This window comes from Asterias rubens, chromosome 7 (genome assembly GCF_902459465.1).
Source record: "Asterias rubens chromosome 7, eAstRub1.3, whole genome shotgun sequence".
Classification (NCBI taxonomy): Eukaryota; Metazoa; Echinodermata; class Asteroidea; order Forcipulatida; family Asteriidae; genus Asterias; species Asterias rubens.
The window spans coordinates 21,808,469-21,826,154 of NC_047068.1; the positions used below are offsets into that span (position 1 = coordinate 21,808,469).

At 38.2% G+C, this 17,686-nt stretch overlaps 1 protein-coding gene across 1 annotated transcript in view; it reads left to right on the forward strand.

The window, feature by feature from the left end:
* Positions 1-14,704, forward strand: part of LOC117292566 (ATP-binding cassette sub-family A member 3-like) — a 33,426-nt gene extending 18,722 nt beyond the window's left edge. The window contains exons 11-20 of the mRNA XM_033774669.1: positions 2,079-2,289; positions 3,107-3,356; positions 4,941-5,101; positions 7,077-8,297; positions 9,196-9,410; positions 9,990-10,286; positions 10,822-11,009; positions 11,487-11,657; positions 12,185-12,375; positions 13,120-14,704. Coding sequence (XP_033630560.1) covers positions 2,079-2,289; positions 3,107-3,356; positions 4,941-5,101; positions 7,077-8,297; positions 9,196-9,410; positions 9,990-10,286; positions 10,822-11,009; positions 11,487-11,657; positions 12,185-12,375; positions 13,120-13,322 — 3,108 coding nt within the window. The 3' untranslated portion in view covers positions 13,323-14,704. The remainder of the gene's footprint in view (positions 1-2,078; positions 2,290-3,106; positions 3,357-4,940; positions 5,102-7,076; positions 8,298-9,195; positions 9,411-9,989; positions 10,287-10,821; positions 11,010-11,486; positions 11,658-12,184; positions 12,376-13,119) is intronic.
* Positions 14,705-17,686: the final 2,982 nt, after the last annotated feature.

The window sequence follows — 17,686 nt, forward strand, 5'->3', positions numbered from 1 at the left end:
AATATGCTGCCAATCCAGCCAGGAACACCAGGGCGAACCCCTTCTCTTTTCGACAAGTGCACTGGTTTCTTTTACGTGTGTTACACAACACACGAGACCAACAGTTTTACGTCCCATCCAAAAGAAGAAGCAATGGTTAAGTGTCTTGCTTAAGGACACAAGTGTCCACGTAGTTCCACATAGTTTGAGTATATTTGTCTGTTGCGAAGTTCTTCACATGGAATCAGTCACAAACAATAGACTTGCAGGGCCCCTCCATAAAGAATCTTGAACATAGTAAAGACAGATCTTAGACATGATTTTCCTTTGAAACAGGGAGCCAATGTCGCTGTCTGAAGACCGATCAGATGTGGTCATATTTCCTCGATATGAGGACAATTCAAACCTGGACATGATAATGGTGTGCGATGTTGTCAAATGGTAAAGTAGATATTGTGAGGGCACTAGCCCTAGAATGGAGCCTTGTGGCACTCCACACTCAAGAGACTAATGTTCAGAACTACTGTAACAGATGCACACAACTCATTGAGTACTGCAGTTTTTAAATCACAGTGGACCAATTTGGTTTGTCTGTCTTTGTTGGTTACATCTACACACCATGGATATGAATGCTTTTCTCAGCTGTTCATACTTGAATCCGTATAAGACTGGATTGATGGCAGAATTCAATAATAATAAGAACATTAATATTGCCCATATTGTTACATTGGTCATGGAAAAGGTGTCGCTTTTAAACAAAAAATAGGAAAATGACCGCCAGAATGCTCGAGGCAAGACCAAAATGAAGAAAGCTGTAGTGATGATAACAAGAGTGCTGGTGACTTTCTTGTGAGCCTGGTGCAGTTCTTGAGCTGGGCCCTGTATTCCTTGCTCTTCTAGGTTTCTGGCTCCTTGTTTCAGGTTGATGAGGATTCTGATGTACATCCAAATTGTAGCTGCAATGGGTAGAAGGAGCAACATCGTTCCCATGATGTTTAGCACCTCATTTTCCTGATAAGATATTTTAATTGAACAATTTCCTTTTGTGTATGATCCCATGATGAAAACTGTTTGAGGGATATGCACCATTACTGGAATTATCCAAACAGCAAGTAACAGCAGCATGATCTTCCTTCTAGTGAAGTAGCTTACATACAGCAAAGGTCGACTGATTCCAATAAATCGTTCAAAGTTGGACAGAGTGAGACTGAGAACAGATTGGGCGCTGAAACAGTTGTAAAAGGAAAGATAAGTGAAGAAACTAATAAAGTTGAAATGTCCATTTGCTGTACATTGGGTGATAGTATTTGTCGGACTCGACACATTTAGTACGAAGTTCACTGCAAGAAATGGATATAGCGGAGCAACTACGGAGACTAATGCATCTGCAACAGCGAGGTTCAGTATCATCAAATTGGTCACATTATGCAGTTTCTTGGTGTATATTATAGTCACACATACAAGAACATTTCCAACAAATCCAATACTCCCAACAAGTGGCATCAGGATCTTTAAGATAGTGAGTATTTGATGAGTTTCAGCCATCTCTGTTGTCCTACAGCTTGATGTATAAGTTGTCTGGGTGGATACTGTACTGTACTCTAGCTGTTCACTTGATGAAGGCAGGCTCATGTGTGGTAGATGAGGTTTATTTTGTGCTGTAATAAAGCACTGGCCTTTCCTTAATTAGAAGAATCACTTCCTCTCCCTAATGGACAATTAATGAGTGGTTTTTGTATACCAGATGACAGCTCATTAACTCCACTGCCAGATGTTGCCTCTGTCTTGTTTGTTCTGTCAATCTGTTTTATTTTCAGAGTACACACACTATTAGGACCAGCATCATTGAGTAAGTAGCTTTGTCAGCGTATCCGTCTGTTCTAAACTAATATCAGGGGAACCAGGGGCAAACAATGTGCAAGATGTTTTTTTGGCTAGTAACCTGTGTCTTGCTGTGCACACAAGGTTTTTGAGATTAGCTGCTTCCAAAGATGGTCCCCCAAAGTAATGAATTTGAAGCAAATTATCTTTAAAATAACAGAATAAAAACTGTGAAAATCTGTTGTAAATCAATTGCAACTCGTTGTTTTTGTGTTCAGGTGGTGATGTTAGATGAGCCAACGTCTGGCATGGACCCCTCAGCCCGGCGCTTCACTTGGGATCTACTGCAGCGTCATCGTAATGGCCGTACCATACTCCTGACCACTCACCATATGGATGAGGCTGACCTACTGGGTGACCGCATTGCCATCATGGCCAATGGGGAACTGCAATGTTTCGGCACTTCACTCTTTCTCAAGAAAAAATATGGTGAGTGTTTTCGTATTAGTTTCTTCCTTTTGTGTTCGCTGATTAGAGGCACTAAACACATTTGGTAATTGTCAAAGACCAGTATTCTCACTTGGTGTATCCCAACACATGCACAAATAACAAATCTGTGAAAATTTGGATCCAGTTGGTCATTTAAGTTGCAAGAGAATAATGAAAAAAAACGCACTTGTTGCACAAATGTGTGTGATTTCAGATGCCAAAAGCAATATTAAAAGACTTCAGGCCTGAAGCCTCTGATATTTGAGTGAGAAATTACCCTTTTCTCAAAAACTATATCTTCAGAGGGAGGCGTTTCTCACAATGTTTTATATTCCTAACAGCTCTCCGTTGCTCATTACCAAAAAGTGTTTATGCTAACAATTATTTTGAGTAAAGTGCCTTTAACGTGCCTTTAAGTCATTTCTTAGTAAAGCCCGGTTCATAATTCCTGCAAATGCGAATGCAATGTGAATTTGAGCTAAAGAGTTGAGCTGTGTGCTCAACTCACTGCAAATTTTGTTGGGAATTTGTGACGTCAACATTCGTATTGCATTCGCATTCGCAGAAAGTATGAACCTGACTTTAGATTCAAATTATAGTGCCTCACTAAGGTCGTGACTAGGCTACGGCTAGACGTCTGTAAATGAATGCATACACAGTGTCATTGAATTCTTTCTCATTCTTTTCTTCAAAACATCCACAAAAGTCATACCACTTACTGTGGTGTACAGTTGTTTTTTCCACAACACTAAATAGAATAAAACAAACAGTCCCTCATGTGTTAACTTTTTTTGTACTATTTTTACTTCATTGCTAGGTGTTGGCTATCACATGACCATTGCCAAAGCAAATTCTTGTGACGTGAGACGCGTGACCGAACTGATTGCGCACCATGTACCCGGTATGCACAAGGAGAGCGACGTCGGCACGGAGCTGTCGTTTGTTCTCCCTGAGGAATCGGTAGGTCAGTTTGAACAGCTCTTCACCGATCTGGAGACGAATCGAGACAGCTTAGGTATCAACAGCTACGGTGCCTCAGTCACAACCATGGAGGAGGTGTTCTTAAAGTAAATATCAACCCCAAATGAACCCAATTTCATGGTACTACCTCAGAGATTCTTAAATGAACCCAATTTCATGGTACTACCTCAGAGATTCTTAAATGAACCCAATTTCATGGTACTACCTCAGAGATTCTTAAATGAACCCAATTTCATGGTACTACCTCAGAGATTCTTAAATGAACCCAATTTCATGGTACTACCTCAGAGATTCTTAAATGAACCCAATTTCATGGTACTACCTCAGAGATTCTTAAATGAACCCAATTTCATGGTACTACCTCAGAGATTCTTAAATGAACCCAATTTCATGGTACTACCTCAGAGATTCTTAAATGAACCCAATTTTATGGTACTACCTCAGAGATTCTTAAATGAACCCAATTTCATGGTACTATCTTGTGGGCATTCTGAACAATGTTCATTAGTTTATCTCTATTTGATGGTTTGGCCTGTTTTTGTGGCGTGTCCAGTTTACCGGACCCGAGCTCTGGTGTTATCAGCAGCAGAATGTGAGTTTGATACCAGGGGCCAATTTCATAGAGCTGCTTAAGCAAAAAATTTGCTCAAGCACAAAAATAGCTTGCTTATTTTACACATGTTACTGGCCAAAATTTCATGCCATATACATTGCTTGTGACTGGTATTTACATGTAGCTGTTGTTTACTTAGCATAACAATTGAGTGGAGTCTTGGCCAGTAATCTGATTTTATTAAGCCAGGATTTTTTTGCTTAAGCAAACTTTTGTGCTTAAGCAACTCTATGAAATTGGGCCCATGTCATGACATGTGTGCCCTTGTGCAAGGCTTTAACCATAATTGCTTCATTAAAAGTTTAGAAGATAGTGCAGTCTGCTCTACTAGCCAGGCTCCTAGAGGATGATACCCATGCCTACATGTACATCCTTATGAACTGTGTAGGGGTTAACTCTGTTTCAGCCCTAAGAGTAGGTGGCAGTTTAATTGGGTCGATAGTGTACATGTAGCCCTCACCTTAAGTGGCTGTCCATGGCCATAGTGATGTTAGGCTATCTCCCAATTCAAAAACCAATGAACAAATATAGCAGAAGGAACATTTTTACTCAAGCCCAAATGCAAGCTTTGTGTTAGACAGGATCCTGTAAGCATCGATATATCAGTGCAAAACTTTGTGTCATAAAACCTCTATTGAAACTCATTCTAATATTACATGGTTATATGATTTGAGGCATTGCATGGTGAGGTATCAATATAAATATGGTGTGTGGTAATACAATATGTACATGTATATCTACTTGCCAGGTAGAGTTTCTTTACAGAACTGTCTTGCTATATAGTATATCACTGAGACTCATCAGTTCTAAAAAGAAATGTCCTGCATTTAAACTACTAGCTTGGCATAAGGTAGTAAATCAGTTGGGACTTCTTCTTTATCTTAGTGAGTTTTTTGTTGTAATTTGTCTCAACGTTTCAGCTAGCTTGGTCTTGTCATCGTCAGGAGACTGACAGTTTTCTGTCTGAACAAACTGTACCTGGCAAATAGACATGGTGTTACCGCAAACCAAATATATATTAAATTCATTATTGTCATTATTATTTTCCATTGTTCAGGGTTGATCAGGAAGAGCACCATGATCTCCACAACCTCTCCAGTGTCAACTCCAATAACGCTGCGGCAGCAAACGGCAAAGATCTCTCCTCTCATGCAAATGGAGAAGGTCTGCCCGGCGTGACGTTACTTGATGTTGAGCAAGGAAGTTCAGATACAGACTGTAAGACTTTTGTTTTATCCCTGGAGGAATTTTTTATTCAAACCTTAAAGGAACGTTACAGATATGGGCCCAATTTCATTGAGCTGCTTAAGCACAAAATTTTGCTTAATCAAATCAGATTACCGCCAAGACTTATGCTAAGTAAACAACACAAAAATACCAGTCACAAGCAATGTATATGGTATGACATTTTTGCCAGTAGCATGTGTAAAATAAGCAAGCTATTTTTTCTTGCTTATTGATAAGCATATTTTTGCTTAAGCAGCTCTATGAAATTGACCCCTTGTGTTTGCTAACAACACAGTTCCTGGCTGTGTAAGCACTTTAATCCACCTTAGATACATAAACTGACCAACCTGTAGAAGTTTAAAGGGTGGCTGCAGTGTTTTTTAAAAATAATTTAAACGATTAAACATGACTTTTTAAACTGAAATATTTTTATATATTTTTTATTAAGTGCGCAAGTATTTAAAAAATGGTTTTCAAGAGATTAGGGGAACCCACCCCGCCCCTTAAAGGGAGCCTTCATTTGCATAAACGTGACGTCATGTCAGTAACCCGAGCCGTCGGGCCCCCTGGCTGTGTGCTAGAGACGTGTGCACAGTGTGGCCTGGTACCTAGGCGCGTGTAGTTAGGGACCAGACTCTTTTTGCCGACGATATGTTTGAGTTCCCAACGTGACATCGATGGTAGGGGGGCGGTAACAATCCACAAAAGGGGGGGGCATGACTTTTTAATTGATTTAATCACATTTAATTGATGTTCAATACATATATCAGAAATAAATGATGGCAAAATTAACTGTTTTATTTGAATTCACTGCAGCATTCCTTTAAGTTCTACAGTATCAGCCATCTGGGTCACAAGAAAATAGTGCAGAAAAAAAAACCAGTTACACATTTTTGCATGGTATCGATTAAAAAAAAAAAAAAGGAATGAATAAAACGCAGACAATATTTCAAGGGATGTTTTCTACTACCATAATCTTTAGACAGTGTACAGATTTATGTAAAGACGATTTGTTTTCTTACCAATTCTGTAATGTTCCTTTAAACAACTCTTCACTTAAAGAACCAAAATACTGAGAAGAAATTTTAAAAAATGGCAATAAAACAAAATGTAAAGTTAGTCGATAAAGTACTAAAACAAAATCCAGAGTTAACCTTGACATAACAGTTTAAAGAAGTCCCATTTTGTGTTTAAGTCTCGCAGTAGAATAAGTTGTAATAGAGATGTAAGACTTCTTACATTTGCCGGAATAATGTGGTGTTTTGCTATTTGTGTTTGCTCCTTGACTAGGGCCCTGTTTTTTTTTATTGAAGATATCTTTGTTGTTGAGATTTTTCACTCCCTCAAAATTCATTTTATAATAAGATCGTTTTTTATCTAGCATAGTTTCAAGGGAATGAGTATTGTGGATTAAATGTTATTGCCCCTGGTCACTGAGTCTTAAATTTCATTTCTTAAAGGCACTGTACATGTACATTGCCAGGCCATGACAGACTGATCTTCAAATGTCAAATCTACTGCCCTCTGTAGAAACTGATTTATTAACTATTTATTAATTAATTTATTCATTATTTACAAATACGGATTAGTTGAAAAAAATTAACTATTCATAGTTTTTTATATATAATGCATTTTTTTTTAACTTATTTAATTTTCTATTCATAGAGTTTGTTTGACAAGAATTTCAATATCAATGAAAAAGAAAGCTTCTGGTTTTAAAGTAGTCTTAGTTCTCATATCTTTGCTTATCTTTCAGTTTACTTAATTATTCATAGATTTTCTTACTGCTCTGTATTTTACTAGTTTTAATTTTACTGATTGTACGCAGGACCCTCGGGGATAGCAGTTGTGAATAAGGCTACCCTGTCTAATTAAATTAATCCATAAAAACTTAATTGATAACTTGATTCAGAAAAACAACCAAATAATGAAAATGACACACACTATATTTCTTGTATTCCTGCAGTGCTAGTCACTCTACCCAAGCGTAACACTGACATCATGTTGTACTTGCAGCAGTTCCGTGCTATGTTTCAGAAGCGTATGTACCACACCTGGAGGAACCTTCTAATCATGGCCGTCCAGCTTCTCATCCCCCTCGCCATGACCGCGGTCGCGCTGATTGCCGCCAAGACCTTTCCCGCTCTCGGGGAGTCTCCTCCGCTAGCCGTGGACATCTCCTCGTATGGCCATACCGACATGCCTTACTTTGTCTCCAACGTTAACGAGTCGATGCTGAAAGCTGTCGGGACGAGTTTTGAGGAGTATGCTCGACATCGAAAACAGAAGCCTGTATATGTGAATAACGTTACTGAATTCAATAAGGATCTGATGGCGTACCTAATTCACGAGGGCAGTAAGGAACTGGTGTCATTCAACCGGAAGGATCTCGCAGCTGCATTACTCGCATTCAAGGACCAACGTATCTTCGGAACAGCATTTTTCAACAATCAGCCGTACCACGCCGCACCGGCCGCTCTCAGCGCGTTGGATAACGCATTCTTGAGGCATTATCTGAACACTAGCTATACTGTGACAACCATCAACCATCCTCTACCGCGCACCGTCCACGAGAAGGCACAGGACGACTTAACGAACCAGTTCTACACTGGATTCACCATTGCCTTCAACATGCTGTTCGGGATGTCGTTCCTCGCAAGCAGCTTTGTGGTCTTCCTGGTTAAGGAGAACACCACCAAGGCCAAGCATGTGCAGTTCGTGAGCGGCGTGCACTCTGTCAACTTCTGGTTGTCTACCTTCCTGTGGGATCTCATCAACTACACAGTGCCGTGCGTGCTCATTGTTGTGTCCTTTGCCGCATTTAACGTGGACGCCTATGTCGGTGACGGCCGCTCCCTGATGATCTTCATGCTTCTAATGCTCCATGGCTGGTCAATTATTCCCCTGATGTACCTGTTCTCATTCCTCTTTACCGTCCCCTCCACAGCCTTTGTCCGACTTACCATGTTCAACATCATCTTTGGTATCACAGCGTTTATGATTGTCAACATCTTAGAAATTCCTGAGTTGAACTTGAAGAATGTCTCCGATGTTCTTTCTTGGGTGTTCTCCTTCTCACCATCCTACTGTCTCGGGAAAGCTCTCTCGGACTTCTACCAAAATGCTGAGGTGCAGAAGATCTGTAACTCCAATCCTCTGATTAAGTTCTTCTGTGAAAATGATCCAAGTAAGTGTCGTTTAATATAAATTTGTGTGATATATATTTGGTTTGCAGTAACATCATGTCTGTGTCTACTTGCTGGGTAAATTATGTTCTTTTTTTGAGAATTTGTTGTGCTATACATATTATACTACCGCAGAGTAGATTTTTTGAAACTCAAGAGATTCTCTTCTACTGCGGAGTAAGTTTTTAAAGAACTGTCCTGCTTGTTAACTGCTCCCTGGGCGGAAGGTAGGAAACCGGCTGGAACTACTACTTTTGCCTAGCGGACTTCTCCTTATTAACCTCACTGCTGCAGAGTGAGTTCTTAATTAGTCTCAACATTTTGACTAGCCTGCTCTAGTCATCGTCAGGAGTAAATATACACGGTGTTACTACATACCAAATATACATCGATGCCTTGAAATCATTTAAACTCATCTTATAAAAATGTTAAAGGAACAATACAGAATTGGTAAGACAAATCGTTATACAATCACAGATTTACATAAAATTTACATGTTCTAATGATGATGATCTGGTACAAAACATCCCTTGAAATACCTATGTCTGAAATGTCATTATTTGATGAGAAATAAATATTATTACCCGTTTGGAGTTAATCGCTCAGTGAGACGCTTCTTCCTTTTCTTTTAAAATCGATGTCATGAAAAATGTGTAATTGACTTTTCACTATTTTCTTGTGACCCATATATGGCCGCTTGATCTCAAACTTCTACAGTTTTGTCAGTTTATGCATATGGTGGATTACATACAGTGCTTACACTGCCTGCAACTGTTTCGTTAGCAAAAACCAATTCTGTATCATTCCTTTCAATACTTTCATGTTGATAAAATGTCTATGTTAAAAAAGTATAAATATATTCACTCCAAACTGGATGGTATTTTATACATTAATTCTCAGGTCCATTGTACAACTTTAATGACAACTACCTTGGTGTGAAGGCCCCAGGTATTGGCGTAGAGCTTCTGTTCCTGGCAGGGACTGGCTTGCTTTATTTTATTCTGGTCATCCTCTCTGAGGAAGGTCTTCTCAGATCACTCAGATACTTTATCAGGGACTTATGCTGCAGCAAATCCAAGAATGACCACAACGCCTTGCTGCTGGATAATGTATTGGTAAGCTCATGGTTATTTTCTTTTCTCTTCTTCCCCCGGTCTGTTGCAAGTTGAGGTACAAAATTGTCACATATGACGAGAGCTAGGAGAACTTTGATGATGTACCTCATTGCAGCCGTGTTTAAAAGTTATTATTCACAAATAGTGGAAACTATTACAGGTTTTTTGTTATTATTGCACATTTTTCAATGAATTAGGAAAATACAAATGATTAAACTTACGAATTTAAACTTTCCCGCCATAGGTAAAAAACAACCTCTTTTTCAGCTTTGTGTACACAGTTATCGATTCTTTGTTGTTTAAATGCTGTTTATTAACAATGTATCACCATGGAGTGACTGTCGAAAAATACTGAAGACATTCGGTTTTTAAAGAATCAATTTTAGTGCATTGCAGATACCAGCAACACGTAATATACATGTACAGACAGGAAAATGATGGAAAGCAGCAACAGCATGCATACTGGTGGTGTTGGCATAACTTGTGGTGCTGACAAAACTTCTGCACACAGTTACTCTGTGATTTTCATATAGTTCACTGTGCTTCATCTTTTGTCTATTTTCTATTTCACCTTTTCAGGATGAGGATGTTGCCGAAGAGAAATCCCGCATCCAAGACACCCCAGCCGAGCTCCTCTTCAGCAAGGATACCCTCATCTTGAGAGACCTTAGGAAGATCTACTCCAGCCCGGGCAAGCCCTCGGTGGTGGCCGTTGAAGGCACGTCCCTTGGCATCCCGGCCGGGGAGTGCTTTGGTCTCCTAGGGGTGAATGGGGCAGGGAAGACCACCACATTTAAGATGCTCACTGGGGATGAGGCGCTGACGGGTGGCGATGCTTTTGTGGATGGATTTAACATCAAAGATGATATTCAACAGGTACACTTTTGGCGATAGATTAAATTAATGCTGACCCTCTTTTAAGGCAATTCAACATTTCAACACGTTCAAAGATGCCTAGTCTAATTGTTGGCCAATTTGAATGAATGTTTACATTTCTATTTTTAACAGCCCCTTTTTTTATTGATTAGTGATTAGCTTTCTTTTAAGGTATTGATTGAAAAAGTGTTTTTCAATATTTATTTTTAGACAGGCTTTTAAAGCTTTTTGAATTATGAGACCTACATGTGTTTATGTAATAAATTGTAAGGATTTTACAAAGTGCTGTGCCACATTCAGCTGCTACAGCCATAAACACTGGGTTCTTTCACATGCACTACACAACACACAGAACCTACGGCTTTACATCCCATCCGGAGGATACAGCATTTACAGTTAAGAGTCTTGCTCAAGGACAAAACTGTTAATAAACCCACACTCTGCTGATCAGAAACACCAGAGCTTAAGTTAAGTGTGCTTGACCATTCAGCCCTTTTACCTAGACGTTAATTTATGTTGTTTTCTTTACCCCTAGGTTCAGCAACGCATCGGCTACTGTCCGCAGTTTGATGCTCTTATTGACCAGATGACTGGACGTGAGACGCTTCGTCTGTACGCTCGTCTACGTGGCATGAAGGAAGCCGTCATTAATATTAAAGTTAATGAACTCTTGTTGATGTTTAACTTAACGGAGTATGCAGACAAACTGACCAAGACTTACAGGTGTGTAAGACAGTTGTCTTTTGTGTGTTTAAATTCCTTTATTTCTTTTGTTGACCTCCTCCATCCTTTACTCCTCTGTTTTCATTCCTCATGTCGGGTTGCATCTGTTTTCTCTTACAATAGGCCACTTTTAGGCCAGAAGTAAAATTCTGTTGTTCAATCATCACTGCTAGTGAGTCAAACTTGGGGAACTAGTAAAATTATTTGCTACCATTTAAATAGATGTTAATTTTGCGTCTGGGATAAATAATTTATTTTATTTTCATGATTACATTGACATGATTGATGTGTATTAATTACTGTAAGCTCATTATTTTCACACATTCTGTGGAAAAACTCCACACATGCTACACTCATGTGTATGAGACGCTGTATATTCAGTATTTTCCTGAGTTTTGTGAAAAAAATACCACACATGCAAACCACAATTGTAGCTCATAAACTTAATCTTCATCAAATGTTGATTTTTTTTTCCAGCGGAGGGAATAAGCGTAAATTGAGTACCACCATTGCTCTGATTGGTGACCCTCCGATCGTCTTTCTTGATGAGCCCTCTACTGGCATGGATCCAGTCACTAAGAGACTCCTATGGAAGGCACTCTGCCAAGTTCGCAACGAGGGAAGATGCATCGTTCTTACATCACACAGGTAGGATGATGGGAAAAAATTTTATTCGTCCAAAAACCAACGTCATATCAAATCTTTCAAGACAAATGTTATTGTTATAAATTACTAATTTGAGGTTGAACATGCTAGCAGATTTACATGCTGGTGTTCTACCAACTAAGCCATCTAGCCCTATGTTGGCGGTTTTCCTTTTTCTCAAAATCTTTGTTACGGGTGCCAGTCAGCTGCCATACTACAACCTGCTATTCGCCTTGTAGCCATGGATCACACCTAAGTTTATGATACAACCTGGGAAGCGGCAGTCAGGGATCACACCCAAATTTTTGATACAAGTTTTAGGTTTGAAGTTTTAGTCTCAGATATCAAGTAATAAATCACAGGGGGAACTGACTCGATAAAATGTTAAATGATCTGAGGTTAAACTGTTAAAACCTCACCCTCAAATCATTTAAAATTTACCCAGTCAATTTTCCTTGTGGTTTATTACTTGTTATAAATTCCTGTAAATATTTATCACTCACTTTACATTTTCTGCTTAATATCCCCAGCATGGAGGAATGCGAAGCTCTGTGCACACGTCTTGCCATCATGGTCAACGGCCAGATTAAGTGCCTTGGCAGTACCCAGCATCTCAAGAGTCGGTTTGGTGAAGGATTTACGGTCCTGGCAAAGGTTTCATCCCTGGAAGGAGTACCAGATATGACCCAGCTTAAACTCTTCATGGAGAAACAATTCCCTGGTATTGTTTTATTTTCACCTTTTACTTGTTTTTATATCATTTGGGATTATCTTTGAACAACATTTTTTTACTGGAGTGTGACTTGTACCGGTGCACCACCAACCAAACTATCCAACCCTATGTTGGCAACTTCCCTATTAGTCAATATCTTTGTTCTTTGTTTGTATTTGTATCGTTTGGGGTTGAACAAAGAAAAACTGACTTGAGCGATACTTTAATCAATGACCTCCCGGTTACCATGCCAGCGCTCTACCAACTGAGCTATCAGACCTATGGAGGTGGTCTCCCTGCTTGGCAATATTTTTCTTCATGGTGCCAGTCAGAAGCCATGTACATGTAACTGTTGCTGCCTTGTAGCCAGGGATCACACCCAAGGTTACGATACAACCTGGGAAGCGGCAATCAGGGGATCAACTTAAGGGGATATGTATATCTATAACTTATTCAGATGTGTATAGATCATGTAACCTGTGGCGTCGTGTTTATAAAAGAGCAACAGAGCCTGGACTTGATAGATATTAAATTTGCCTGGACTTGTGCATGGCAGCCTGGACTTCTTGCAGGTACAATTGATAATAAACATTGCTCACTGCATGGAAACTGATGTCCAAAATGGTCCAAAAGAGAAATATTATCTGCAACCAGAACTTCAGTCAGTCCAGTGCAGTAAACGTCCTGCTCAGCCATGATATGTGTCCTTTAATAAACAAGTCTTTTTTGTTCTTTTGTTGTTTATTTATGCAGGCAGCAAATTGAAAGATGAGCATCAAGGCATGGTCCACTACCACATCACCAACACACAGCTCACATGGGCCCAGGTCTTTGGGACCATGGAGCGGGCCAAGACTAGGTTCGATATCGAAGACTACTCCGTCAGCCAGACCACTCTTGAGCAGGTCTTTCTGAACTTTGCTCGCATGCAGAGGGAAATAGAGAATGACAGTTAATGCCAAAGATTGAATATGTTGGGTTTTGTTGTATCCAAACTGATAATTACACAGTTTGGTCCTACAGTCTTTCACTTACTTACAAATAAAATAATTTTATTGTAAACTTAAAATTTCATGAGTGCTTATTTGAAAGCAAAGGTGATCATCCTGTCAGACAGCAATTTCTTTTTTACCGGCACCTTGGAGACAACCAACTTTTTGGACGCTAGGTGGCAGCAGACTTACCCAGTAAATCAATTGATCTTGGTTTTGTGAGCATGCTCAGAACAACTTTAACGATCCTGGTAAGCGTTGGCCACCTAAGCGTTCAAAAGTTTCCAATTGCACTGCATACAAAAGGTACACTTTGTTAGTACAGTCAAAAATGTTTGTTTACTATCTTACTACTGTATTGTGTAGATACTAACATGTGAATGTTTTTATTTTCTTTGGAGATTGACGGGAACTGGTTGTCTGTCCCCATGTGACATGGCTTTAAAAAGTGTTACATGTTACTTAGAGGCAACACAACTACCAACACTGCATGCAAAGAAGAACACTTTGGAAGTACAACATACATTTTTCTTCCACTATTTTGATCTGTTTGTTCTTTTTGGGTATGGCCTAGAAATGGTTGCCTGTAAATTGCATTGTGTGACATGGCCCTTACTCCCACCCCTTAAAGTGAATGGCAGATGATGAAACATGCCTAGTTTAATCTGGCACTTGTTTTTTGAAATGACATATCCAAAAGAACAAAATTTTTGGATTTTGTTTTCAAGTACTTCTAAAGGGTTTGTACAACATTGGTAAGATCGAAAAATATAAATGTTCTCATAATTTGCATATTTCATTTGTTATATGAAGTGTGGATAACAATGTTTGTATGCATGTTTTAACCTGTACAAATGTTTGACAAGAAATGCCTTTAAAAATTGTATAATTGCTCCCTGTTTAGAAGAATCATGTTGCACATTCAGAAGGTCACATTTTATGAGTAATCAAGATCAGCTGTTACAGATATTTTTAAGGAATAGAATCTTATTTCAGATTTTCTCTACAAAGTTATCTTTACACCAAAGATTTATTGTGTTTTATAGATTAATTTTTAAATTTGTCTAATTAAGTAGACTTAACTCTTTTAGTCAATGATTTTTAATTATATAGGTGTATTCGAAGAGACGATAGCAGGTATGTTGACTCTCTTTTTCAATTGGAGATGGAAATTTGTAAATTTCTGACTTACATATTTTTGAAATTATAATGCGTAGTATTTATGTGATGCTATTCTTATTTTTTACAAAAATTACTGAAATGATTGCCATTTGGCTGCGGATATACATAATTTAAAGATAGTGTAATGATGATGATGATAAATATTAAAAACAACAAATTTGATGATATTATTTGACGGAGTTCTATACTTTTCTTTACCAAAGAGAATATTATACTTAAGAGTCAGTTCAGGTAAATAATTGACATAGTTGCTCACGGTAAAAAAATGAATTTTTTTTATACTTTGTGGGTGGAAGGGCCTTGGGGTGCAAGTAAACAAAATTGCATTTTCAATTCTATATATAGCCCGTTGCCATGGTTACGGCTCATTTTGTTTTTTGGCCATTTTAGGCCGATTTTGGGGTCTGAAAAACTGGTTTTTAGCTCATGTTTACAACTCCACCCCACCAAAATGCAAAATTATTTCAAAAAACCTTTTATATCACCACAAAGTATCATCCTTGGCCTTCCTTGAGAAAAAAAATTATTGCTTTAAATATCACCCTTGTTCTATTTTTGCATCATGCATTACAGTATGTTTTTAGAACTTGCAAAATCGACATTTTTACCCTATTTTTGGACCCCAAAATGTCAACTTGCCAGGGGTCTCAGAAAATTTTCCTTTCGGCTGTGATTAGGGCCAACATTGGTCTTTCCATATCTGGTGTCAAAAACTTGGGCAATTGTATCCTGTTGTGACAGTACTGCCTCAAAACTAGACTTTTTTCCAAAAAACGTGAAAAATGCCTTTTTAAGGGTCTTTTCACATAATATCGACATACGTGTCCACGGTAACAAAAAAAGGAATATTTTTCTTATACTTTGTGGATGGTAGGGACTTGGGGTCCAAATAAACAGCATTTACATTTCAAATCATAATATAACACGTTGCCATGGTAACAGTTCATTTGTGTTTAGGCCACTTTAGGCCGATTTGGGGGTCTGAAAAACTTTTTTTTTAAGTTAATATTTACAACTCCACCCCACCAAAAAACAAAAATATTTCATAAAACCTTTTACATCACTACAAAGTATCATCCTTGGCTTTACTTGAGACAAAAAAATATTGCTATAAATTTTACCCTTGTGCTATTTTTAGAACGTGCATTAGAATATGTTTTTTTGAACTTGCAAAATCAACATTTTTATCATATTTTTTGCCCTCAAAATTTCATTTTTTCAGGGGTCTCAGAATATTTTCCTTTCGGTTTTGATCAGGGCCACAATTTGTCTTTTTATTTCTGGTAAGAAAAATTCGGGCAATTGTATCCTGATGTAACAGAACTGTCTCAAAAATAAACCCTTTTCCCTGAAAACATAGAGAAATGCATTTTGAAATATTTGCTTCATTTTGAATTTATAACATGAAGAAGTTAGAAATAATTCCATCAATCTGGCAGCTTTTCATAAGCACTCTGTAGGCTTAGTGCATTACCAAACATTGATCAGGACTTGTTGATGACCTAAATCTTAGAATTTGCCCCGCTCCGACTCGGCCCAATCATATTTCTTGACATTGCATAAAAAAAACAAAGTTTTGTGAACAGCGCCTCTTTTTTGAAAGTCACATTTTTTAATTCCCCTTGCACATTAAGAAAGTTTGTATTGTCTTAATTGTTTATTGGTTCTCAGAATATTTCCCTTTTGGTTGTGATTGGGCTATCATTATGGTTTGCATGTCTGCTGGGGAGAAACACTTTCGTTTATTGTATCCTGTTGTGACACTTCTGCCTCAAACATGGTAATTTTTCCAAAAACAATAAAAATGCATTTTGAAGTTATCCCTTAGTTTGAATTGATAAAAAACAAAAACGAGCATGCTTGTTAAAAAAATATGGCACTGTTTCCATGCTCTTTAAGTAACATATAAAAAGTTTATAACCATGCTTTGCCACTGAGAGTTCTTGTTTTGTCATGACTACTTTACCTAGTTGTCCTTATTACAGTCTTCTTGGTCCCCTGCCTGCTACCAAACTAAACATTTTCATCCCTATCAGAACAAAGAGGCTCTAAAAGTGAGCAAGTACTGTGTCCGAAGTATCTAAATGGCCATTCACCTGCTTTGGCCTTCTGTAAGCAGTTCCCCCATCCATGGTGGGGTTCCTTTCAATTGTACTGTTGCAAACAATAAAAGAGTTGGTTTATTTAACGTGATAAACAATTCAGCAGGTAATGTTTGACAATGTTTTTTGTTGATCGTTCTCAGAGACATATATAATAATTATGAACTAGTAAGATAGTGAATGGAAAAAATAATCAAACTAGCCTGAATAAACTTTTGTCACTGCAAATGCATCTTACTTATTTATGTTGAGCAGGTGCAAGTATTTACAACTTCTTTCAATGTTGTTCCATTAAAGGAACACGTTGCCTTGGATCGGTCGAGTTGGTCTTTGAAAAGCGTTTGTAAACGTTTATTACAAAATGCATATGATTAGAAAGATATTTTAAAAGTAGAATATAATGATCCACACAAGTATCACTCAAAAACATCTTTCTAACCATGCATTTTATAACAAGCGGTTACAAACGCATTTCAAATACCAACTTGACCGATCCCAGGCAACGTGTTCCTTTTAAATGATCTCTTACGCTCATCTTGCAAATCGTTATATCATTGTTTTTAATAAGATCTTGGCAAACTTTTCCAACACTTTTAAGCGGGCTTTTTAATTTCCCACATTTGTGTTGGACATGATTGGATGCTCAAAACCATCTGCCTCAAGCACAGAAACTACATTGTTTATGATCTCTATCTCTATGAAAAGTTTTACATTTGGTAGCAGGCAGGGACCAAGGAGAGTAGGCCCTGTATTAAAGACAACTTGTAAAGAATGCTCATCGTTCTCTACTTGCAATGGGAATCATACCTGTACAATAGGTAAAGTAGCCAAATCAAGAACTCTCAGTGGCAAAGCATTGGTTATGGTTTGGTTGGATACCATTATGTTTAAATGAAAACTTTGTATTCATTACTCAAAGGGCATGGAAACAGTGCCAGATTTTTAACAAGCATGCATTGTTTTTGGAAAAATTACTATACTTAAGGCATGATCAGTCCCAACAAGATACAATAAACACAGTGTTTCTACTCAGAAGACATGAAA